The 24,778-nt window shown below is 44.3% G+C and overlaps 1 protein-coding gene and 1 long non-coding RNA gene across 11 annotated transcripts in view; one reads left to right on the plus strand and one right to left on the minus strand.

Moving 5' to 3' along the window:
* Positions 1-15,147, minus strand: part of LOC131380946 (uncharacterized) — a 52,239-nt gene extending 37,092 nt beyond the window's left edge. Inside the window, exons 1-2 of the long non-coding RNA XR_009209261.1 lie at positions 15,042-15,147; positions 11,352-11,389 (exon numbers count right to left, since the gene is read on the minus strand). This is a non-coding gene — a long non-coding RNA (uncharacterized LOC131380946). The remainder of the gene's footprint in view (positions 1-11,351; positions 11,390-15,041) is intronic.
* The window catches only part of LOC116480991 (cyclic AMP-dependent transcription factor ATF-7), a 117,734-nt gene that overhangs the window by 76,888 nt on the left and 16,068 nt on the right, over positions 1-24,778 (plus strand). For 8 of the 10 annotated variants that reach the window (XR_009209260.1, XM_032173537.2, XM_032173540.2 and 5 more), the window contains 8 exons: positions 3,513-3,631; positions 9,443-9,580; positions 12,261-12,418; positions 13,656-13,755; positions 14,290-14,403; positions 15,018-15,170; positions 21,971-22,168; positions 23,351-23,459. Coding sequence is in view for 9 of the 10 variants with exons in the window: in XM_032173537.2 (XP_032029428.1) it covers positions 3,513-3,631; positions 9,443-9,580; positions 12,261-12,418; positions 13,656-13,755; positions 14,290-14,403; positions 15,018-15,170; positions 21,971-22,168; positions 23,351-23,459 (1,089 nt within the window). In the remaining variant the exon portion in view is untranslated. Of the gene's footprint in view, positions 1-3,512; positions 4,517-9,442; positions 9,581-12,260; positions 12,419-13,655; positions 13,756-14,289; positions 14,404-15,017; positions 15,171-21,970; positions 22,169-23,350; positions 23,460-24,778 lie in introns of those variants that run through there. The other 2 variants (XM_058426250.1, XM_032173545.2) reach the window with 2 other exon arrangements.

Here is a 24,778-nt window from a genome sequence, read left to right on the forward strand (position 1 = left end):
AAAAAAAAAAAAAAAAACCAGCCTGGGCAACATAAAGAAACCCCAGCTCTACAAAATAAATACAAAAATTAGTTAGGCATGATGGCGCACACCTGTAGTCCCAGCTACTCGGGAGGCTGAGGTGGGAGGATCACTTGAGCCTGGGAGGCAGAGGCTGCAGTGAGCCGAGATCGTGCCACTGCTCTCCAGCCTGGGTGGCAAAGTGAGATCTTGTCTCAAAAAAAGAAAAAAAAAGAAAAAGAGGCCGAGTGCGGTGGCTCATGCCTGTAATCCCAGCACTTTGGGAGGCTGAAGCAGGTGGATCACTTGAGGTCAGGAGTTTGAGACTAGCCTGGCCAACATTGTGAAACCCTGTCTCTACTAAAAATACAAAAAATTAGCCGGGCATGGTGGCATGCACCTGTAATCCCAGCTACTTGGGAGGCTGAGGCAGGAGAATCATGTGAACCTGGGAGGTGGAGGTTGCAGTGAGCCAAGATCACACCACTGCACTCCAGCCTGGGTGATAAAGCAAGACTCTGTCTCAAAAAAAAAAAAAGAAAGAAAGAAAAGGAAACATCATCTTAATTTTTAACAGCCAAAAGCCATGTTTTTTTTTTTTTTTTTTTTGAGACAGGTTCTGGCTCTGTCACTAGGGTGGACTGCAGTGGCGCAATCTTGGCTCACTGCAACGTCTGCCTCCCAGGCTTAAGCCAATCTCTGAAAAAACTAGGATCACAGGCATGTACCACCACACCGGTTAATTTTTGTTGGTTGTTTTTTGTTTATTTTTTTGAGATGGAGTTTCATTCTTGTTGCCCAGGCTAGAGTGCAATGGTGCAATCTCAGCTCACTGCAACCTCTGCCTCCCAGGTTCAAGCAATTCTCCTGCCTCAGCCTCCGAAGTAGCTGGGATTACAGGCATGCGCCATCATGCCTGGCTAATTTTGTATTTTTAGTAGAGACAGAGTTTCTCCATATTGGTCAGGCTGGTCTCGAACTCCCGACCTCAGGTGATCCACTCGCCTCGGCCTCCCATAGTGTGGGGATTACAGGCGTGAGCCACTGCACCCAGCCAATTTTTGTATTTTTTGAAGAGATGGAGTTTCACTATGTTGCCCAGGCTGATCTTGAACTCCTGAGCTCAAGGGGGGATCCACCCGCCTTGGCCTTCCAAAGTGCCAGGATTACAGGCCTTAGCCACTTCCCCAGCCTAAGAGCCATGTCTTAAATCTGGGCAGTACTCCTATATTCCTATCCCTCCCCTCCGCCAAACATATGCACAAGTATATGCATGTAGCACCAAAACATATAGAAAGTATTCGGTAAAAACTTACTGATTTTTTTGGCTAGGCGCAGTGGCTCACGCCTGTAATCCCAGCACTTTGGGAGGCCGAGGAGAGCGGAACACCTGAGGTTGGGAGTTCGAGACCAGCCTGACCAACATGGAGAAACCCCGTCTCTATTAAAAATACAAAATTAGCTGGGCATAGTGGCACGTGCCTGTAATCCCAGCTATTTGGGAGGCTGAGGCAGGAGAATCCCTTGAACTTGGGAGGCAGAGGTTATGGTGAGGCGGAGGTTGCAGTGAGCTGAGATTGCGCCATTGCACTCCAGCCTGGGCAACAAGAGGGAAACTGTGTCAAAACAAAACAAAACGAAAACTTACTGTTTTTTTAGGATTCCTTAGAGCAGGTTCAGGGTTCTCTGATATATTTTCAGTCTGTTTGTTCACAAACCAGAGCCATTTGAAAGTTAGAGGCCACCTGCAAAGTGAGGAATTAGGTTTAACACAGGAGAGCCTTTAAAAAACCAGAAATGAGCCTGAACAGCAGGGTGCAGGAGAAGTTTGTTTGAACCTCATATCAAAGGTCTGAAAGTCCCTCCTCTGCCATAGCCATGCCCTTAGCTGCCCCCTCCTGTTCCACTTGAGTTGTGATTTTGGGTATGCCCTTACTAAAGTATTCTCTAAGCATAAAGGATGATACTACTTCTACTCACCCAGGGATGGAGGGAAAGTGGCTTTATCGTTAGCCAACCAAAGCTGCCAGAGAACCTTTTAAAACTATTTTGAGAAGTAGTGGTAACTTTTCCAAACACTCTGTTTCAGAAGAGGTTTTGTTTAAATTTTTTTTATAAAAATTGTGCTGTTTCCATGGAAAATCCCACTGGACTATTTTCAATTGATCAGGCTAGAAGGGGTGTTTTGGGGTTTTTTTGTTTGTTTTTTTGAGACAGAGTCTCACTCTGTCACCCAGGCTGGAGTGCAGTGGCAGTGATCTTGGCTCACTGCAACCTCCACCTCCTGGGTTCAAGAGATTCTCCTGCCTCAGCCTCCTGAGTAGCTGGGACTACAGGCGCCTGCCACTATGACCACCTAATTTTTGTATTTTTTTGTAGAGATGGAGTTTCACCATGTTGGCCAGGCTGGTCTCAAACTTCTGACCTCAAGTGATACACCCGTCTCAGCCTCCCAAAGTGCTGGAATTACAGGCATGGGCCACTGCGCCTGGCCAAGAAGGGGTGATGTTAACCCCAGGTCTCACTCCTTAAAATATCATTTAAACATTGTTCTATATTTCTGTCATTCATTCTAGTGGTATGAGATGAATCCCTGAAGTAGCATGCCAAGGAAAGCCATCGTAATAGAGTTAGGATCTGTGAACAAGATTCAGGTCTAAAAAAGCAGGATTGGGAGGGAGAAGCTCAAATGTAAAATTCAAGTTGCTTAAAAAGTTCCCATGGGTTACCAAGAGCCTTTCTCTTCAGAAGGGCAGAGGCACTGTGTTGAGGAGAGATTCATGCAGCCCCTGTGGGCATATTTTGGCTGGCAAATCTAAATCCGAATACCCTGGTTTCAGGAACTTGCTCTGGGCCTAGGTCTCTGTGAAATATAGGTCTATTGTTTACAGTTTCCTTTTCCAGCTCATGATCTTCCTGTCTTACTCCTCAGCCCCTAGATTTGCCTGGAATCCTTCAGAAGGTAACAGAACATTATTACCTCAGTGACCACTGAAAGACAAGGCACTATTTCTTACTCGGTAGCTTTAGTCAGCAAACTCAACCATCTGATCCTCAGTTTCTTCTCATCAGATTTTAACATCCATCTGCTTTTTCTGCTCACTTCAGACCTAGTGGGGAGTAAGTTTACAAAAGAAAATATTGCTTAACTATACTTGGTTTTCAAATCTAGAGGTTTCACAAAACTGTGTCACCTGTGTGGGTGGTTTGGTTTGGTTGGAAGTAAACGAGGTAAAACTAGTACTGAGAGAAAAGCGGGTACGTGGATAGTCACACAACAAAATACTGTTCAGTCTTCCCCCTGCTGGCTTTGAGGCAACACAACACAGACACCCTCTGGTGGCCTACCACCAGAGCTCGCCTACTAGAGCTCCATTAAAGCAAATTTGCCCTAACACAAAGACTCTCTCTCCAAATCAAAAAGTACAAATGCATTTTCTATATACTATTTAATATCAAGTTTTAATTTCAGATCAAAACTAAAACAGTTTCCTTTTCTTTCATGTCTACAGATCAAACTCCTACTCCAACTAGATTCCTGAAGAACTGTGAGGAGGTGGGACTCTTCAATGAACTAGCTAGCTCCTTTGAACATGAATTCAAGAAAGCTGCAGATGAGGATGAGAAAAAGGCAAGAAGCAGGACTGTTGCCAAAAAACTGGTGATATTCAGACCTAGGCTATTTTCATTGTGCTTTGGGATAATTTTCTTAATTGGTTAAAACACAAAATCATGGGCTTAGTAGAGTAAAACCAGTAAAACCAGATAGTAGTTACTAATCCCAGTCAGCCATTCAGGTCTTTAGGAGTTCCAGATGATGGATCAGCACAAGTCTGTCGTCACCGAAAATTAGTCCTCTTGTTCTTCCAGGGGAGTATTAGTTTAATAATCTGTTTTTTAAAAAATATTTATATTATAAATATGTTGAAGACGTTAAAAGGTGATAAATTACTCAGATTTTGTTGGATAACATATTTGTTGCCAAATCCCACTCTTTTCTGAGCTGATCAGACTTCTCAACTGCACTGTGTTTTTGAATCAGCAAGTCAATAAACATTTATCAAATTTCCACCCTTCTTTGTTTCAATATATGTGGTTTTTGCCTTTAAGTAGCTTTCTACTATTATTCAAAGCATTAAAGATAAAGAAGGATGTTCCTACTGTCTTTCAAAGGAGATCAACCAGGACGCTGAAAGAACTATAAACTATGTCACTTCAGGAACTTTTAAAGAAATCAAGTGGCCAAGCACGTTGGCTCATACTTGTAATCCCAGCACTTTGGGAGGCCAAGGTGGGAAGATTACAGGAGTTCAAGACCAGCCTTGGCAATAACAGGACCTCCATGTTTACAAAAACAGTTTTAAAGATTAATCAGGCATGGTGGTGCATGCCTGTAGTCCTAGCTACTCGGGAGGCTGAAGCAGGAAGATTGCTTGAACCCAGGAGTTCAAGGCTGTAGTGAGCTATGATTGCACCACTGTGCTCCAGCCTGGGTGACAGAGTGAGACCCTATCTCGCTCTTTTTTTTTTTTTTTTTTTCCTGAGACAGAGTCTCGCTCTGTCGCCCAGGCTGGAGTGCAGTGGCACGATCTCAGCTCACTGCAAGCTCCGCCTCCCAGGTTCACGCCATTTTCCTGCCTCAGCCTTCCGAGTAGCTGGGACTACAGGCACCCACCACCACACCTGGCTAATTTTTTTGTATTTTTAGTAGAGACGGGGTTTCACCATGTTAACCAGGACGGTCTCAATCTCCTGACCTCGTGATCTACCCGCCTCGGCCTCCCAAAGGGCTGGGATTACAGGCATGAGCCACCACGCCTGACCTGGAGACCCTATCTCTTAAAAAATAAAACAAAAACGGGCCAGGCGCAGTGGCTCACACCCGTAATCCCAGCACTTTGGGAGGCCAAGGCAAGCAGATCACAAGACCAGCCTGACCAACATGGTGAAACCCCGTCTCTACTAAAAATACAAAACTTAGCCAGGCATGGCGGCGCACACCTATAATCCCAACTACTCAGGAGGCTGAGACAGGAGAATCGCTTGAACCCGGGAGGCAGAGGTTGCAGTGAGCTGAGATCGTGCCACTGCATTCCAGCCTGGGCGACAGAGTGAGACTTTGTCTCAAAAAAAAGAAAGAAATTGAGGAAATTTTGGTTGGAAAAGAGATTTAGTGTGAACAAATTGCAATCAAGAGTATTCATTAAAAGAGGGATTACATGTATTCCATGTGGCCCAAAGGTAGAAGTAGGACCACTGGGTGGAAGCTGTCACAAAATATGTTCAATTATATGTAGACCACTTGGTAGAGATATTGTAGAGGGGATTAAAATGCTGGAATCCCTTCTAATCCTGAGGCGCTATGATTCTCTGATTTTAGCCTTTATATAGTTCAGATCCCTAGAGAATTCCTTAGTTTGGAAGACCAGACGAAATACTTGAAGAAGCAGAGTCAAAGGAAGATAGTTCCCGTGGAATAAGGGGCTTGGGGGAAAAAGAAAAATGCAAAGATCAAATTTTACTTTAGAATTAGAATTCTAGGTTATTGGTCACTATTTTTAAAATCAAGTCTGTGTTCCTGATTTTCTGGAATCATAAAAGATTCCAACATCTCTATCCCAAAACATATGTATAAACACATTAACCTCACAATTGCATGGTATAGTGAGGCATGGGATCCTATCAGAATATAGAATAGCTGGAACTACTTCTATTTTTCCCTATATTTAAGAAAAAATTTCCATGGGAGTGCTTTCCTTCTAAGAGGGCATAGCAGGTAAATCAAGATAGTTATACATGACTTTTCCATCCAGTTTAAGTGGTAAGAAAGCAAGATAGTGTCTTTATCACTGGAGTTATTTCCAAGTTCCATAGATTTCTATGAGTTTCTTTTTATGGTCTCTCCCTCAAACTAACAGAAAGAGGGCTGCGTGAGGCATGGTGGTTCACACCTGTAATCCCAGTGCTTAGGGAGGCCACAACAGGAGGATCGCTGGAACTCAGGAGTTCGAGACCAGCCTGGGCAGCATGGTGAGACCTATCTCTACAAAAAATTTAAAAATCAGCTGAGTGTGGTAGCACACACCTATGATCCTGGCTACTTAGGAGGCTGACCCTAGGAGGTCAAGGCTGCAGTTAGCCATGATTGAACCACTGCACTCCAGCCTGGGCAGTGGAACAACACCCTGTCTTTATTTATTTTATTTTATTATGATTATTATTTATTTATTTATTTATTTATTTATTTTGAGACAGAGTCTCCCTCTGTCACCCTGGCTAGAGTGCAGTAGTGCAATCTCGGCTCACTGCAACCTCCACCTCCCAGGTTCAAGCAATTCTCCTGCCTCAGCCTCCCGAGTACCTGGGATTACAGGTGCATGCCACTACGCCTAGCTAATTTTTTAATATTTTTAGTAGAGATGGGGTTTTGCCATGTTGCCCAGGCTGGTCTCAAACTCCTGAGCTCAAGCAATCTGTCCACCTCAGCCTCCCAAAGTGCTGGGATTACAGGCGTGAGCCACTGCGCCTGGCCCAGACCGTGTCTTTAAATAAATTAATAAAAGCAGGAAAACTCAGTAGCACATATTTGTAGTTCTACTTTTTTTCCTTTTTTTTTTTTTTTTTGAGACGGAGTCTCGCTCTGTCATCCAGGTGGAGTGCAGTGGTGCAATCATGATGGCTCACTGCAACCTCCGCCTCCTGAGTTCAAGTGATTATCCTGCCTCAGCCTCCCAAGTAGCTGGGACTACAGGTCCATGCCACCATGCCTGGCTAATTTTTGTATTTTTAGTAGAGACAGGGTTTCACCATGTTGGCCTGGCTGGTCTCAAACTCTTGACCTCATGATCCACCCACCTCAGCCTCCCAAAGTGCTGGGATTACAAGCATGAGCCCCTGTGCCCAGCCTCTTTTTTTTTTTTTTTTTTTTTGAGACACAGCCTCACTCTACTGCCCAGGCTAGAGTGCAGTGGTGCTTGCAACCTCAAACTCCCAGGCTCAAGTGATCCTCCCGCCTCAGTCCCTGGAGGAACTAGGACTACAGGCACTCACCACCACACCCAGCTAATTTTTGTATTTATTTTTAGAGATAGGGTTTTGCCATGTTGCCCACACTGGTCTTGAACTCCAGGGCTCAAGAGATCCACTAGCCTCAGCTTCCCAAAATGCTGAGATAACAAGCGTGAGCCACCACACCTGGTCTTGTAGTTCTACTTTCAAATAGCAGAACTAGCCACAGTCTTGTCATTTTTTTCTTTCATTCATTCATTCATTCATTCATTCATTCATTCATTCATTGACAGGGTCTTGCTCCGTCTCCCAGGCTAGAGTGCATTGGTAGAATCTTGGCTCACTGCAGCCTCCACCTCCTGAGCTTAACCAGTTCTCCCACCTCAGCCTCCCAAGTAGCTGGGACTACAGGCACGTACCACCATGCCTGACTAATATTTTTTCATAGAGACAGAGTTTCACTATGTTGCCCAGGCTGGTCTCAAACTCCTGGGCTCAAGCAATCCTCCCACCTCGAACTCCCAAAGTGCTGAGATTACAGGCATGAGCTACCACACCTGGCCAAGAAAGGGTTTTGCTATGTTGCATAGGCTGGTCTAGAATTTCTGGCTTCAGGTGATCCTCCCACCTTGGCCTCCCAAAGTGTTGAGATTACAGGCATGAGCCATCACACTTGGCCTATGAGGGATTTTATACCCAATTTATTATAGGCAAATTCAAGAAAATTAGCCTCCCATAAAAAGCTTCAAGTCTTTTTCATTGCCATTTTAGCTCAGTTGACACTTCCGGGAGACTAGTTCATAGTTAGTCAGCCCTTTCCTCACTGTGCATTCCTTGGTGTTTCCTCCTGCCTGTACAGGAGTGGTCCTTACTTCCCCTTAATGAGAAGTACAGGCTCAGTGGAAGAGTCTCCAGAAGTGTTTAATGAGCATGGAACTTTGCTGAACTACAGCTTTGCTAGGAGATGCCCTAGAGGATTTCAAATCTATGGTTGTATTTACTTACAGCCTTCTCCTTCCCACTAATCTCTGACTTAAGAGATCTCAGAATTAGCTAAATTGGACCTGACGTCTTAGCAATGTAGAAAAAATGAGGCAGAAATGAAGCTACCTTTGCTGTTGCTCACCCTCTTCAGATTGGGGAAAATGAACCACTACTACTTACTACTTTCTCTAATGTAGTAGATACCGCATTATCTTTAATTTACTCAGCTAGCTATCAAGAAGGGTTAAGGTAGCAAGGGAGGATCTTGAAACAAGCAGTTGCTTCACCAAGAAGCCTGGGATACGGGATAGATAGAACAAAGGATCCACTTTGTTATGAAACTGAACTGCAATGCCAACCCTCCAGTCCTGGTGCAGTGTCAAGGCCATTATCTCAGATGGTTTATTGTTCCCTACAAGGCCGTTTACAGCTCCACAGTTCTGTAAGGTGATTGCATCACTACCAGGAAAGTGCTTTCTTTCCTTTCTGGTTTTCTCCAGTCTTGCTCCTAAGACCAAGTTCTCATTTATTTCACCAATCAGATGATCAGCCTTTCTTTTCTTTGTTACCCCAAACCCCTTGTCTGCCTGATACATCCAGCACTAGATTTTGGGGTGAGATCACCATCAAGCATGGTGAGTTCCCCAGAAAATACCTTTCCTATCTGGTTTGCAGTACTTGAATAGCCAGTTTGTCTTTGTTTGCTTTTGGTAATTGGGTAATCTAGTCATCCTCGTTGGCAGAAAAAGTGTTCACAGCTCTCCAGTGGCCAGCAGATTCAGGAATTATTTTGATTTCCTGAAAAATATTATCATAATATTTGCATGGATTTAAATGGCATCTTTTTTTTCAGGTCTTTATAAATATTTGTTTACCATTGGTGAAGCAGGTATTATCTTCATCTTATAGTTGGGGAAACAGAAGCCCTGAGAATTACAGACAAAATAATTTGGCCAGAATTGTACATAAAACATAAGGCGTCCGTATTTCTTGGCCCGACACAGTGCTCACGCCTGTAATCCCAACACTTTGGGAGGCTGAGGCAGGCGGATCACCTGAGGTCGGGAGTTCGAGATCAGCCTGACCAACATGGAGAAACCCCATCTCTATTAAAAATAAAAAATTAGCTGGGCATGGTGGCACATGCCTGTAATCCCAGCTACTCGGGAGGCTGAGGCGGGAGAATTGCTTGAACTCTGGAGGTGGAAGTTGCAGTGAGACGAGATCGCACCATTGCACTCTAGCCTGGGCAACAAGATTGAAACTACGCCTCAAAAAACAAAACAAAACAAACATAAGGGGCCCACATTTATTTGACAAGCAGTTCAGTGCTTTGAACAAGAGCTGAACTTCTTAGAAGCACATTCCCTTATCTTGGAAATGGGAAAATATAGATTCAACCTGAAAGGAATCATAGGGTTAAACTCTGTTCATTTTTCTTTCACAACAGGCTGCTGCTGGGCCCCTTGACATGTCTCTACCTTCCACACCAGACATCAAAATAAAAGAAGAAGAGCCAGTGGAGGTAGACTCATCCCCACCTGATAGCCCTGCCTCTAGTCCCTGTTCCCCACCACTGAAGGAGAAGGTAAATTCTCTACCAAGGGTCATCTCAAATGTTAATTGATAAAGTTTTGATTCATTAATTATATAAATAGTGTGTCCTAACTACTCAGGAGGCCAAGATGGGAGAATCACTTGAACCCAGAAATTCGAGACTAGCCTGGACAACATGGGGAAACCCCATCTCTACTTGAGAGGATGAGGTGGAGGATCACTTAAGCCCTGGAGGTCGAGGCTGCAGTGAGCTGTGATTGCTCCACTGCACCCCAGCCTGGGCAACAGAGTGAGACTGTCTCAAGAAAAAAAAAAAGTATGTGTTATAGGAGGACTGATTGTATTTAAAGGAATGTTATTTAGAAGATTTATATAAATTATACCTATTCTCCTTCCCAGCAATTCCACTTATAAGTCTATATGGAAGAGAAATTAGTGCATATGTCTACCAAAAGAAGTATGTTAGAATGTTCATAGCAATTGTATTCTTTTTTTGTTGTTGTTGTTGTTGTTGTTGAGACAGTCTCACTCTGTCACCCAGGCTGGAGTGTAATGGCGTGATCTTGGCTCACTGCAACCTCTGCCTCCCAGGTTTGAGCGATTCTCCTGCCTCAGCCTCCCAAGTGGCTGGGACTACAGGTGCGTGCCACCATGCCCAGCTAATTTTTGTACTTTTAGTAGAGATGGGGTTTCACCACATTTGTCAGGCTGGTCTCAAACTCCTGACCTCAGATGATCTGCCCGCCTTGGCCTCCCAAAGTACTGGGGTTACAGGATTGAGCCACCACGCCTGGCCAGCAATTGTATTCTTAATAGCCAAAAATCAGTCAGGCGTGGTGGCTCATTCCTGTAATCCCAGCACTTTGGGAGGCCAAGGCGGTGGAATCACTTGAGGCCAGGAGTTCAAGACCAGCCTGGCCAACATAATGAAACCCCATCTCTACCAAAAATACAAAAATTAGCTGGGTATGGTGGTGTGTGCCTATAATCCCAGCTACTCGGGAGGCTGAGATAGGAGAATCGCTTGAACACAGGAGGCCAAGGTTTCAGTGGGCCAAGATTGCACCATTGCACTCCAGCCTGAGCGACAGAGCGAAACGCTATCTCAAAAAAAAAAAGTGAACTGATAATTATACAGCAATGTGAGTGAATCCCACAAACATATCCAACAACAACAAAAAGTCATACACAAAAGTACATACTTAAGAAATTCAAGAAGAGGCAAAACTGTTTGACGATGATAGAACTCAGGATAGCGTTTACCCTCTGTGAAGGAATGGTGTGGATTGGAAAGGGACATAGAACTTTCTGGGGTGCTGGAAATGGTCTGTATCCTGATTTTACATCTGTAACAAGTCATCTTGTTTTTTTTCTTTTGAGACAAAGTCTTGCTCTGATGCCCAGGCTGGAGTTCAGTGGTGCAATCTCAGCTCACTGCAACGTCTGCCTCCCAGGCTCAAGGAATTCTCTTGCTTCAGCCTCCCAAAGTGCTGGGATTACAGACGTGAGCACCGCACCCAGCCTAAAAGTCATTTTGTTGTTATGACTTTAATGCACATCACTGTATGTTATACTTCAATTAATAAGTGAGAAAGAAAAATTCACATAATTCATAAATTGAACATCTAACAGTTTCGAAAAAATGTCATCCTAGAGAGAAGTGATTTAAAGGAAGTATCTACTAGGAGTCTGATGATTATTCTTTTTAAAGGAAGTACTTTCATGAAGTACTATTTTTAAGACATTTATTGAAATATAGTACATGTACGGAAAAGTATATAAATTATAATTATATAACTTACTGAATTTTCACGAAGTCAATAGCCTGTATAACCAGCACCTAGATCAAAAACATTTTATTAGAACCTCAGAAGCCCCCTCATGCTTCCTCCTTTCAATCTACTGCTCTGCCAGTGGTTGTTAATTTTAACATCCACTATGGATAGAGCATCTATATCTCCTGTTACTTCCCTCCAAATTTGGCTTGATAACTTCTCAAATCTGTCTTCTCATAAACATTACAACCATCCCATCTCCTCCCTTTTTTTTTTTTGAGACAGTCTCGCTCTGTCGTCAGGCTGGAGTGCAGTGGCGTGATCTCAGCTCACTGCAACCTCCTCCACCTCTCTCCTCCCTTTTCATCAGCAACAAAGTCCTAGAGAATGTCTGGGGATGCTCTCAAGGCCATTTGACCACAGGCAGTCTAAGATCTTAAGAAGTTAACAATGAGAGCAGTTTGTTTTATTACAATATGATCATTATCCAAACTTCCATAGCCCTTTTTTAAGAGGTGTATTGGAGATGTTGGGTTGCCTCATTACCAGTATACCTGCCTTTTCCCATTGAAGTTCAGAGGACACTTGGCATCAAGTTTAGAATGAGAGTATCTAGATTGTGAAAAATTATAACAGTCTGTAGAATTTATATGGTACTACAGTGCTGCTTCAAAGATTTCAAGTGATATTCCAACTGTCATCTTATTTATGTAGCCATTGTCTCTGAAAGGGGAGATGACCAAGAGATCTTAATACACCATTCCTCCTGAATGGATGAGTGAGTTATGGGTCCCTGATCCTGACGGAATCAGGTCATGATTTAATGAGTGGCTCTAATGCTCTTTCCAATAAATTTGTACTAGATTTTACCATCTGTATATTTCCCTATAAGCACACCTTAAAACATTTTGTGATCTGTTGGTTTCTTCTCTCCAGGAGGTTACCCCAAAGCCTGTTCTGATCTCTACCCCCACACCCACCATTGTACGTCCTGGCTCCCTGCCTCTCCACTTGGGCTATGATCCACTTCATCCAACCCTTCCCTCTCCAACCTCTGTCATCACACAGGCTCCACCATCCAACAGGCAAGTGGGGTAAGTACAGATAGCAGGGAGAAGTAGTGAAGGCTGCATTTCTTTCCATTACATGAAACTATTTGATAAAACTGGGACTGTTTCTCAATACCCAAGGAAAATAAGTCACTGAGATTATCTCTCAAAATAAATTTTTCCCCCATAAACAGAATCTTCTTTACCTTTTTAATAGACAAGCAAATATTTATTTGGGGGTAATACTTTTTTTTTTTCTTTGAGATGGAGTCTCGCTCTGTCACCCAGGCTGGAGTGCAGTGGTGTGATCTCGGCTCACTGCAAGCTCTGCTTCCCGGGTTCAGGCCATTCTCCTGCCTCAGCCTCCTGAGTAGCTGGGACCACAGGCGCCTGCAACCACGCCCGGCTACTTTTTTATATTTTTAGTAGAGATGGGGTTTCGCCGTGTTAGCCAGGATGATCTCTATCTCCTGACCTCGTGATCCACCCGCCTCAGCCTCCCAAAGTGCTGGGATTACAGGCGTGAGCCACCGCACCCGGCCGGGGGTAGTACTTTCTTAATTTAAGGGTTTAATACTTCTTTAATCTAAAAAGAGGAGCTCTTAAAACATTAGAAGTTCATTACAGCGTGGAAACCACACCCTATAGAAGTCTACTGGGGTACTACTGAATGAAACACTGAAACCCATTAAGTCTCCTCAGTCCCAGTTAGGGTTCTTGGTCTTTGCCATCTCTAATTTTATTTGTCTGTTTGTCTTCACTCCTGGCACAGTACCCATGCGTTAAGAGGCTGTTGTCAGGATTCAGATTCTTAGAGCTTATTGTTCTCTGGACCCACTAGGAAAAATAAAAAGGGACAGCTTCTTTTTGAGGCAGGGTAGAGCAAGCCATAGAAAGGAACAAGAGAAACATTCAGATTTGGCCATCATGTGACCTAACTCAGCTTTGCAAAATGACGACTTTGATCCAACTCCCCCTTTCCCAAGGCAAGCCAGTGGTAGGGATGTTTAATTGTTCTAAACCTTTTAATAGGATTAGCTTCCTACTATTTGAGTTTGCTTAATTTGCAAAGTATAAAGATTTTGCAATTTTTTTCCATCTATAAGGTAAGTTGAATAGGATTCCCTGACCTTCTCACCTTCATGAGGGTGTCAAGATTTTTACCATGCTGCCCTATACCTTCCCTAACTAGAGAAGACTGGAAAATCTTCTATAATTATAAGAGGAAGATCCATGGACAAAAGGTCTGTGTTATGCGCATTTCACTTCATGTCTCCTCTAGGTCTCCCACTGGCTCCCTCCCTCTTGTCATGCATCTTGCTAATGGACAGACCATGCCTGTGTTGCCAGGGCCTCCAGTACAGATGCCGTCTGTTATATCGGTGAGCTCTGTAGTTGGGGCAGCCAACCCTACCAACATGGTAATCCTTCCCTTCCACCTGAATGGTCATAAAACACACATGAGCCCCAGGGAAGTGTGGGCTCTGATCTATATTAGTTGAGCATGGCAGCCTGCCTAAACTCTTCACTAACCTCTGCCAATCCAGCACTATGGAACACTAGATAAAGACTCATCTGGACAATTGGCTCCTGGTCTAGGAATTGATCTTGCCAGCCCACTGATTAGTTGCTTTCACTTGGCACATAGCACCTCCCAAATTGCCCAACATTTTCCTCAAGATAACAGCCCCAACCCTTCCTGCAGAAATTGCCCCAACACTGAAGGATTAAATTCCCTACTCTGTGGTACTCCATGGAGAAAGGTATTTCCCAGGCTGTCCCTGCATGCCCTATGGGCATGTTGCACACAACAGGCCCTGATGTGCCAATCTCAAAAGCGCTTCATTTTAGGGAAACTGTTGCCCCACCGATGGTATTATGTTCCCTTCTGTTTTTTTTTCCTTCTCTCGATCCAGCTGGCCAGACCTGTGTCCATGGTGCCCAACATTCCTGGTATCCCTGGCCCACCAGTTAACAGCAGTGGCTCCATTTCTCCCTCTGGCCACCCTATTCCATCAGAAGCCAAGATGGTGAGTACATCCCAGCCTGGGGCAATGTTGGCCTTTCTGAAAGAAGTGGGTGATATCAGTGTAGGTCTTTTAAGTGAGCCAAGCAAAGGAACCTTCTGGGGCTTGCAAAGCTAAGGACTCCCTGCTGTGGGGTCTGGAAAAGAAAAGACTCTGATTCATAGCTCCCATCTCCTCTCCTCACCTTTAGAGCCTGGTACATAGACCATGGCAGTGAAAAGAGGCAGCACAGATTGTTTGGAATGGAACACTTGCCGTTTTAGGGTGACAGATGGAGGGTGGGCGAGTGGGCAGGGGAGCTGGCCAAGAGGTGAATAGCTGCGTAACCAGCATTTGGCCAGGCTTCAGGAGAGAGCTTTCATCTGGACACTATTGCTTTAACAACCCCCAGCCCCCAACTGTGCCCAGGATGATAGCCAGGGAACAGAGTAGGCATTTTAGGGATCCAGGTGCACATTTTCTCTGCCTGTCATTTTCTCTTAATTCCTCTGTTAAGGGAGAACTAGAGTGGAAATTTTAGCTATCTATAAGGTCAATAATAAAATCTAAGGCCACTCTTCTCATCCTTGATAGAATCTGATCCTTAACAAGCATTTTTTTCTTATCTTTGACCACAGAGACTGAAAGCCACCCTAACTCACCAAGTCTCCTCAATCAATGGTGGTTGTGGAATGGTGGTGGGTACTGCCAGCACCATGGTGACAGCCCGCCCAGAGCAGAGCCAGATCCTCATCCAGCACCCTGATGCCCCATCCCCTGCCCAGCCACAGGTCAGTGGCTCTTACTCTTTATGTCATATCTTTATGATGTATCTTTATGTCATATCTATTGTTCAAGGAGCAGAAAATTAGAGAAGAATGGACTTCAGCTTTCTGGGTTTCTTCCTCCTTACTTTGCTTCTTGATGGCAGTTTGACTACAGCAAAATGTACCATTCTTTTTATTATTTATTTATTTTTATTTTAGCTGAGACCATCATTTAATAGCAAAAACACACCATTCTTTATTCACCCTTGTGTTAGACTTTCACGCAAACAGACTGAGTAATGCAGAACTGTTGCAGCAGCGGCCTCGCTTTTTTTTTTTTTTTTTTTTTTTGAGATGGAGTTTCGCCCTTGTTGCCTAGGCTGGAGTGCAGTGGTGCAGTCTCAGCTCCCTGCAACCTCTGCCTCCCGGGCTCAAGCGATTCTTCTGCCTCAGCCTCCCGAGTAGCCAGGATTACAGGCACCCGCCACCATGCCCAGCTAATTTTTTGTATTTTTGGTAGAGATGGGGTTTCACCATGTTGGCCAGGCTGGTCTCGAACTGACCTGAGGTGATCCACCCACCTCGGCCTCCCAGAGTGCTGGGATTCCAGGCGTGAGCCACCATGCCCGGCCCCATTTTTTCCATATGTGAGTCATGGTTTAGTGTATCTGTAGAATCCTCCAAAATATGACAGAGCCTTACTTTAAGCCACACACTAAACAAAAGAGGCTCCCCTAGTCTCTTTCCTATCTATTAAGTCTTAAATAAAAGTAATTAATAACTTACCTGATAAGATTTTACAACAAAAACCATAACAATATATTAATGAAATGTGATGTTACAGTATTAAGATACCTCAATAAAAAATAGGCCGGGTGAGGTGGCTCACACCTGTAATCCCAGCACTTTGGGAGGCCGAGGCAGGCAGATCTCCTGAGGTCAGGAGATCAAGACAAGCCTGGCCAACATGGCAAAACCCTGTCTCTACTAAAAATACAAAAACTTAGCTGGGCATGGTGATGTGCACCTGTAATCCCAGCTACTCAGGAGGCTGAGGCAGGAAAATCGCTTGAACCTAGGAGGTGGAGGTTGCAGTGAGCTGAGATCACACCACTGCATTCCAGCCTGGGTGATAGAGTGAGACTTTGTCTCAAAAGAAACAAACTAACAACAACAAGAAAAAAAAAAAAAAGAAAGACACCAAAAAACACCTCATTACCAATTAAATCCCTTTTTATCACAGAGAAACCAAAATCTTAAAAAAGGCAGAGGGGTCCCATTTAGTTACCCATTTCTCTTCTCAAGGAGGTCTCAGTTTTAACAAGATTCTTTGGAAACTGAATAGTCCTCAGTTTTCATATCATCTGCACTGGACAGGTGACAGCACCTGAGATTAGTTTCTAGAATTATACCCTTTGCCTGGCCCCTCTTTTCCTGATGTCACCACCTGTTTCATCAGTTACTGCCACATGTCCAAACATTTCATGGCCATATGCTACGGTAAAGCTTGGCCAACAACAAAAGCTTTGAGTTTTCCTGTTGGAAGCCAAGCCTGTGTACCCTCCTGTAACCCCACTGAAGCCAGTCCTGAAGATGGCAAAGCAGTAGCCCCCTTGCCTGAGTTGTGCTGCCTTCTCTCCTGGGGAAATGACATAGCTTCCTTTTTAGTTTTATTTGTTTATTTTTAAAATTTGTATTATAAATAGGCCGGGCTCAGTGGCTCACGCCTGTAATCCCAGCATTTTGGGAGGCCAAGGTGGGCGGATCACAAGGTCAGGAGTTCGAGACCAGACTGACCAACATGGTGAAACCCTATCTCTACTAAAAAAAATACAAAAATTAGCCAAGCATGGTGGCGCACGCTTGTAAGCCCAGCTACTCAGGAGGCTGAGGCAGAAGAATCGCTTGAGCCTGGGCGGTGGAGGCTGCAGTGAGCCAAGATCATACAACTGCACTCCAGCCTGGGCTACACGGCGAGACTCCGTCTCAAAAAAATATATAAATATATATGTATTATATATATAATAGATAATAGTAGAGGGCCGGGCGCAGTGGCTCACACCTGTAATCCCAGCACTTTGGGAGGCCAAGGCAGGTGGATCACCTGAGGTCAGGAGTTCAAGACCAGCCTGACCAACATGGTGAAACCTGTCTCTACTAAAAATACAAAAAAAAATTAGCCAGGCGTGGTGGTGCATGCCTGTAATCCCAGCTACTCAGGAGGCCAAGGCATGAGAATCGCTCGAACCCGCGAGGCGGAGGTTGCAGTGAGCCGAGATTGCACCATTGCACTCCAGCCTGGGCAACAAGAGTGAAACTCCGTCTTAAATAAATAACTAAATAAATAATAGTAGAGACAGAGTCTCACTATGTTGCCTAGCCTGGTCATGAGTTACTGTACCTGAAGCCAGTCCTGAACATGGTAAAGCATGTCCAGCTTCCTCTTTTTTCATATATATAATTTTAAAAGAGATGGAGTCTCGCCATGTTGCCCAGGCTAGTCTCATACTCCTGGACTCAAGCAGTCCTCCCACCTCAGCCTCCCAAAGTGCTGCGATTATAGGCCCTAGCCACCATGCCCAACCCCAGCTTCCTTTTTAATCAATACTGATTCCTTTCCTTGTCGTTCTTCCCGTTTCTCTTGGCCTAGTCTTTCACCTCCATTCCCTGCATGACTTACTGAATTGCCTGTGACAGTATAGAATCCTTTCCCCTATCCTCCTAAAGAACTAATTTTTTCTTTTCTTTCCTTTTCTTTTCTTTTCTTTTTTTTTTTTTAAGCTGGAGTCTCGCTCTGCCACCCAGGCTAGAGTGCAGTGGCACGATCTCGGCTCACTGCAACCTCCGCCTCCCTGGTTCAAGCGATTTTCCTGCCTCAGCCTCCCGAGTAGCTGGGCTTACAGGCACCCCCCATCATGCCCGGCTAATTTTTGTATTTTCAGTAGAGACGGAGTTTCACCATGTTGGCCAGGCTGGTCTCAAACTCCTGACCCTCAGGTGATCCACCCGCCTTGGCCTCCCAAAGTGCTGGGATTACAGGCGTGAGCCACCGTGCCCGGCCAATTTTTTGTATTTTAGTAGAGACGGAGTTTCACCGTGTTGCCCAGGCTGGTCTCGAACCCCTGAGCTCAGGCAATCCACCCGCCTTGGCCTCCCAAAGTGCTGGGATTACAGGCATGAACTACTGCACCTGGCCATAAAGGACTAATCTTTACATGTGCTCCAGTCAGCTAAAGATAAAGAGGAAGCCGAAATTCTCAGGAGAATTACTGTGAATTTCTTATACAATGAGAAACAGTTCATTAAATTGAGCTGGAAATTTCTTCTCCATTTTTTTTATTTTGGGAGAGATAAGATTAGTCTGAATTTTAAAAAATTATTTCTTGGCCGGGCAGGGTGGCTCACGTCTGTAATCCCAGCACTTTGGGAGGCTGAGGCGGGTTTATCCCAAGGTCAGGAGATCGAGACCATCCTGGCTAACACAGTGAAACCCCATCTCTACTAAAAATACAAAAAATTAGCCAGGCGTGGTGGCAGGCGCCTGTAGTCCCAGCTACTCAGGAGACTGAGGCAGGAGAATTGCTTGAACCCGGGAGGTGGAGGTTACAGTGAGCCAAGATTGCACCACTGCACTCCAGTCACATACCACTGCACTCCAGCCTGGGTGACACAGCAAGACTCCCATCTCAAAAAAATAAAATCATTTCTTAATTATCTATATTAATGGAGAATATAATTCAGTAGGGCCTAGAGTAGAGTACAAGATTCTTTTTTTTTTTGTCAGAGTCTCACTCTGTCACTCTGGCTGGAGTGCAGTGGTGTGATCTTGGCTCACTGCAACCTCTATCCTGGTCTAAGCCATGCCTCAGCCTCCCAAGTAGCCAGGATTACAGGTGCACACCACCATGCCCAGCTGATTTTTATATTTTTAGTAGAGGTGGGATTTCACCATGTTGGCCAGGCTAGTCTTGAACTCATGGCCTCAAGTGACCACCTGCCTCGGCCTCCCAAAGTGTTGGGATTACAGGCGTGAACCACCATGCCCAGCATCTTTTTTTTGTTTGTTTTTGAGTCAGGTTCTTGCTCTGTTGCCCAGGCTGGAGTGCAATGGGACAGTCATGGCTCACTTGCAGCCTCAACCTTCTGGGCTCAAATGATCCGCCCACTTCAGCCTCCTAAGAAGCTGGAATGACAGGAATGCATCACCATGCCCAGCTAATTTTATTTATTTGTAGAAACGGATCTCACTATGTTGCCCGGACTGGTCTCAAACTCCTGGGTTCCAGTGATCCTCCCAACCCTGGCCTCCCAAAGTGCTGGGATTACAGGCATAAGCCACTGCGCCTGGCCTCACATATAACTTTTTTATTTTTTTTATTTTTGTTTTTTATTTTTTGAGACAAGGTCTCGCTCTGTTGCCCAGGCTGGAGTGCAGTAGCGCAATCTCGGCTCACTGCAACCTCCACCTCCCAGGTTCAACCAAGTCTCCTGCCTCAGCCTCCAGATAGCTGGAATTACAGGCATGCGCCACCATGCCCAGCTAATTTTTGTATTTTTAGTAGAGACGGGGTTTCACCATGTTGGCCAGGCTGGTCTTGAACTTCTGACCTCAGGTGATCCGCCCGCCTCGGCCTCCCAAAGTGCTGGGATTACAGGCATGAGCCACGGCACCCGGCCCAACTTTTTTATTTTTTACTTTTTTAGATACCGAGTGTTGCTCTGTCGCCCAGGCTGGAGTGCAGTAGTGCAATCTCAGCTCACTGCAACCTCCCCCTCCCGGGTTCAAGCGATTCTCCTGTCTCAGCCTCCTGAGTAGCTGGGATTACAGGCGCCTGCCACCACACCTGGATAATTTTTGTATTTTTAGTAGAGACGGGGTTTTGCCATGTTGGCCAGGCTGGTCTCGAACTCCTGACCTCAGGTGATCCACCCGCCTTGGCCTCCCAAAGTATTGGGATTACAGTCATGAGCCACTGCATCCGGCCATGTATAACTTTTGACTCCCCAAAAACTATACTAATAGTCTACTGTTGACCAGAAGCCATCCCAATAACATAGAGTTGTTTTAACACACATTTTGTATGTTACATGTATTATCTACTGTATTCCTACAATAAAGGATGCTAGAGAAAAGAAAATATTAAGAAAATCATAAGGAAGAGACAATATATTTACTATTCATTAAAATAGAAGTGGAGTATCATAAAAGTCTTCATCCTCATCATCTTCACATTGAGGAGGAGGAGGAGGAGGAGGAGGAGGGCTTGGTCTTGCTGTCTCAGGGGTGGCAGAGGCAGAAGAGGTGGAGAAGTTAGAAAGGGGGCCAGAGAAGCAGGTACACTTGGTATAACTTTTTTTTTTTTTTTTTGAGACCGAGTTTCACTCTTGTTAGCCAGGCTGGAGTGCAATGGCTCAATCTCGGCTCACTGCAGCCTCTACCTCCCAGGTTCAAGCAATTCTCCTGCCTCAGCCTCCCAAGTAGCTGGGATTACAGGCACGCGCCACCACGTGTGGCTAATTTTGTATTTTTAGTAGAGATGGGGTTTCTCCATGTTGGTCAGGCTGATCTCAAACTCCCGACCTCAAGTGATCCACCTGCCTCGGCCTCCCAAAGTGCTGGGATTACAGGCATGAGCCACCGTGCCCAGCTGGTCGGTATAACTTATTTTTTTAAATCTGCATGTAAGTGGACCTTTGCAGCTCAAGCCTGTGTTCAAGGCTGAACTTTTTTCTACAGATGGTTGACCTTTCTACATTTTAAGAAATTTTTGGCTTCTATTATAAAGTTGGCCTTTCTTCTCCAAGTGCATCCCAACTAACAGAAAGGGATCATCGAAAAGTGCTTTAGTGACAAGGAACTTCAGCTTGAACTTTAAAAACAAGACAGTCCTATATCACCAATTTGTAAAGGGATTAAACATTTTTTGTTTATAAACAAAAGTGGGGGGTTGTTCTTCAGGATGATTAATAACTGAGTATAAATAAAAATAATATGCTTATCTATATCTCCCCATAATAACTCATGTGTCACTGGTAGTGAAATGGATAAGAACATTTGTTTCCATTTCTGAAACCTGTAATAGTATGTAATTGTTTGTACATATCACTTGTCCAAATCAGTGATTCTCAAACTTTTTTATTTCAGTCTCCCTAAAAGTTCCCCTAATATCCTCCCCCAATTCTGATTTACCTGCCTATAAGATTCCCTTTTTGTTTTGTTTTGTTTTGTTTTTTGAGACGGAGTTTTGCTGTTGTTGCCCAGGCTGGAGTGCAATGGCATGATCTCTGCTCACTGCAACCTCTGCCTCCTGGGCTCAAGCAATTCTCCTGCCTCAGCCTCCCAAGTAGCTGGGATTACAGGCATACGCCACCACGCCTGGCTAATTTTGTATTTTTAGTAGAGATGAGGTTTCACCATGTTAGCCAGGCTGGTCTCGAATTCCCGACCTCAGGTGATCTGCCCGCTTCGGCCTCCCAAAGTGCTGGGATTACAGGCGTGAGCCACCATGCCAGTCAAGATTCCCTATTGTTAAGAAACAAAAAGTAACCGTGGTTTCATTTGTCTGTCTGTCTTATAAATAATCCATTTCCAAATGAACTGTAATTTGTCTAAGTATGAGACTGAGAAGATTGGAAGGAAATAGGAGGCAAAATTGAGGACTCCTACAAAAGAGAAGCTTGGGGACATAGTAATGAGACTTGCCGTGGTTACCAGAGGCTGGTATATCCTTTTACCAGATCTTACTACTCTACCTAACATCAGGTGTGATTTGGAAAGGATTAATGTTCCCATCAAGTAACCTCTCTTCCTTCCTGGGCACCAGGTCTCACCAGCCCAGCCCACCCCTAGTACTGGGGGGCGACGGCGGCGCACAGTAGATGAAGATCCAGATGAGCGACGGCAGCGCTTTCTGGAGCGCAACCGGGCTGCAGCCTCCCGCTGCCGCCAAAAGCGAAAGCTGTGGGTGTCCTCCCTAGAGAAGAAGGCTGAAGAACTCACTTCTCAGAACATTCAGCTGAGTGTGAGTGGGTCCTGGATGCTTATTGGAATTGTTGAAAATCCAGAAAGTGGGATGGAATCAGAAAAAAGTGGTACAATTTGATAGAAGATGGTAATTCTCTAATTAGGACAGATCTAGAAGTTGTTCCAGGAAGAATCTCTTAACAGTCAGAGTTGAAATCTCTTTCATAGGTATTGGTGAAGACACTCACCATCTACCCCCAAATCTCCTACTAGAGTCATCCATAAACGCATTTGGACGAAGGAATTAGATTAAGCACCCCAGGGTGCTCTTTTAAATCATCTGTAGAATCTGACTGGGGTCATGAAAACCAAAAGGGAAATGTGTTTGCCCTAGATAATGCAGCTTAATAAAAGAGAGAAAGAAAAAGGTGCTACAAGCACAAATAGAATAATTATAATGTATAATCCATACCTTTTCTTGAATGTTATTTTTCCTTCTGATTATTAAAATATTAAATTTAAAAAGCAGTATATAAATACATTTCTATTATAAAATACACACACAAATGTACAGAATAGAAACAAAGTCCCTCTTTAATCTGCCTTTTCTAGTCCCATTCTCTTTCCTGTAGATACATTCGGTATGTACCTTCCAGACAGATTCATATTCCTAAATGTTTTTTATTTATAGTTTTTGTGTAGGGCTGGAGGGGTTGTGTACTTGTTTTAACATAAACAGGTTAACAGTGTTTCCTGGAGATCTAGCCATGGATATGGGAGATCTACCTCATTCTTTTTAATAGCTGTATAGTAGTATATTCTGTAGTGTAGTGATGTTATAAGGTATGGATATTGATACTGCTCCAATTTTTTGCTAGAACAATGTTGCAATGAACATTGCATGCACCTGAGTAAACAGTTCTGTTACGTAGATTCCTAGAAGTAGGCTTTCTTAGTCAAAGAGCATGTGTATTATTAATTTCAGTAGAATCATATTTATCTTAAATAGAAGTAGTGTTTCTATTATAAATCCTGACTTTTCACTGTAAGCAACTCCTGTCATTGAATTCATGACTATACTGGCCCTGGGCTCTGTGAAGCCTTGCTGGATCAGGAGTCTTATCCCAATTCAGGGGAGAAAATCGAGGCAATATTCTGTCCTTCCTTTGGGAACAGCCACTGAGGGTGCAAGAGTAGAGGATGAATTTTCTTGATACTCTTTTCTTCCCTCCCTCCTCAGAATGAAGTCACATTACTACGCAATGAGGTGGCCCAGTTGAAACAGCTACTGTTAGCTCATAAAGACTGCCCAGTCACTGCACTACAGAAAAAGACTCAAGGCTATTTAGGTGAGTGGCACACAACCTAAGCTAAGTCAGTCAGTTAGTAAACTGCATGTACTGAGTGTCTCAACTGCTTATAATTTTATAACTGCATTCTGAATGTTCTGGGGACCCCACGCTGATGAGTGAGTGGCCCTTGTGGAGCAACCAGACCTAGAAAAAAAATGTTTTTGACGACAATATAGAGCTAATTATCTGTTATAGTTGGGGGTTGAAGGGTAGCAATATTTACTGGGTGCATATTTTGTGTTAGGCATTCTACAGTCTTCCCAAGTCTCTCATGAAATGGACATTACCTACATTTATATGTGAGAAAACTGCACTCAGATTAGGTCATTTAGCTGAAGTTACCAAGCTGGGAAAGTGGTGAAGCCAAGATTTACATCTATGTTCTGTTTTGTTTTGTTTTGTTTGAGATGGAGTCTTGCTCTGTCGCCCAGGCTGGAGTGCAGTGGCGCGATCTCGGCTCACTGCAAGCTCTGCCTCCCAGGTTCATGCCATTCTCCTGCCTCAGCCTCCCAAGTAGCTGGTACTACAGGCGCCCGCCACCATGCCCAGCTAATTTTTTGTATTTTCAGTAAAGACGGGGTTTCACCAAGTTAGCCAGGATGATCTCAATCTCCTGACCTCATGATCCACCCTCCTCAGCCTCCCAAAGTGCTGGGATTACAGGTGTGAGCCACCGCACCTGACACATCTATATTTTGTTTTGTTTTTTTGTTTTTTTGAGACAGAGTCTTGCTGTGTCACCCAGACTGGAGTGCAATGGCACGATCTCGGCTCACTGCCACCTCTGCCTCCCAGGTTCAAGCAATTCTCCTGTCTCAGCCTCTGGAGTAGCTGGGAATACAAGCACCAGCCACCATGCCTGGCTAATTTTTGTATTTTTAGTGGAAACGGGGTTTCACCATATTGGTCAGGCTGGTCTCAAACTCTTGACCTCAGGTGATCCACCTGCCTCAGCCTCCCAAAGTGCTGGGATTACAGGCATGAGCCACCACGCCCAGCACATCTAGGTATTTCTTATTCCACAGATACTGTCTTGGCCTAGAAAACACATAAACCACAGATGATACATTGGGATATAGGGTATATTTTATCTAATGATAGGCTGATGTTGGTTTCAGTTTGTAATCTATGAGTGCACATAAAATACTGCTAGAAGGCAATGGCCACAGAGTTGTGCTCAGGACATGTGCAATTCTGAAGTTAAAATTACTGTGAATAATTTGCTTATGGTCAATAAAAGCTAATAAATGCCAGTTTTCTTTTTACAAATTTTTTTTTTTTTTTTTTTTTTTTTTTTTGGGGGGTTTTTTTTTTTT

This window comes from Hylobates moloch, unplaced genomic scaffold, assembly GCF_009828535.3.
Source record: "Hylobates moloch isolate HMO894 unplaced genomic scaffold, HMol_V3 SCAFFOLD_13, whole genome shotgun sequence".
Taxonomy (NCBI): Eukaryota; Metazoa; Chordata; class Mammalia; order Primates; family Hylobatidae; genus Hylobates; species Hylobates moloch.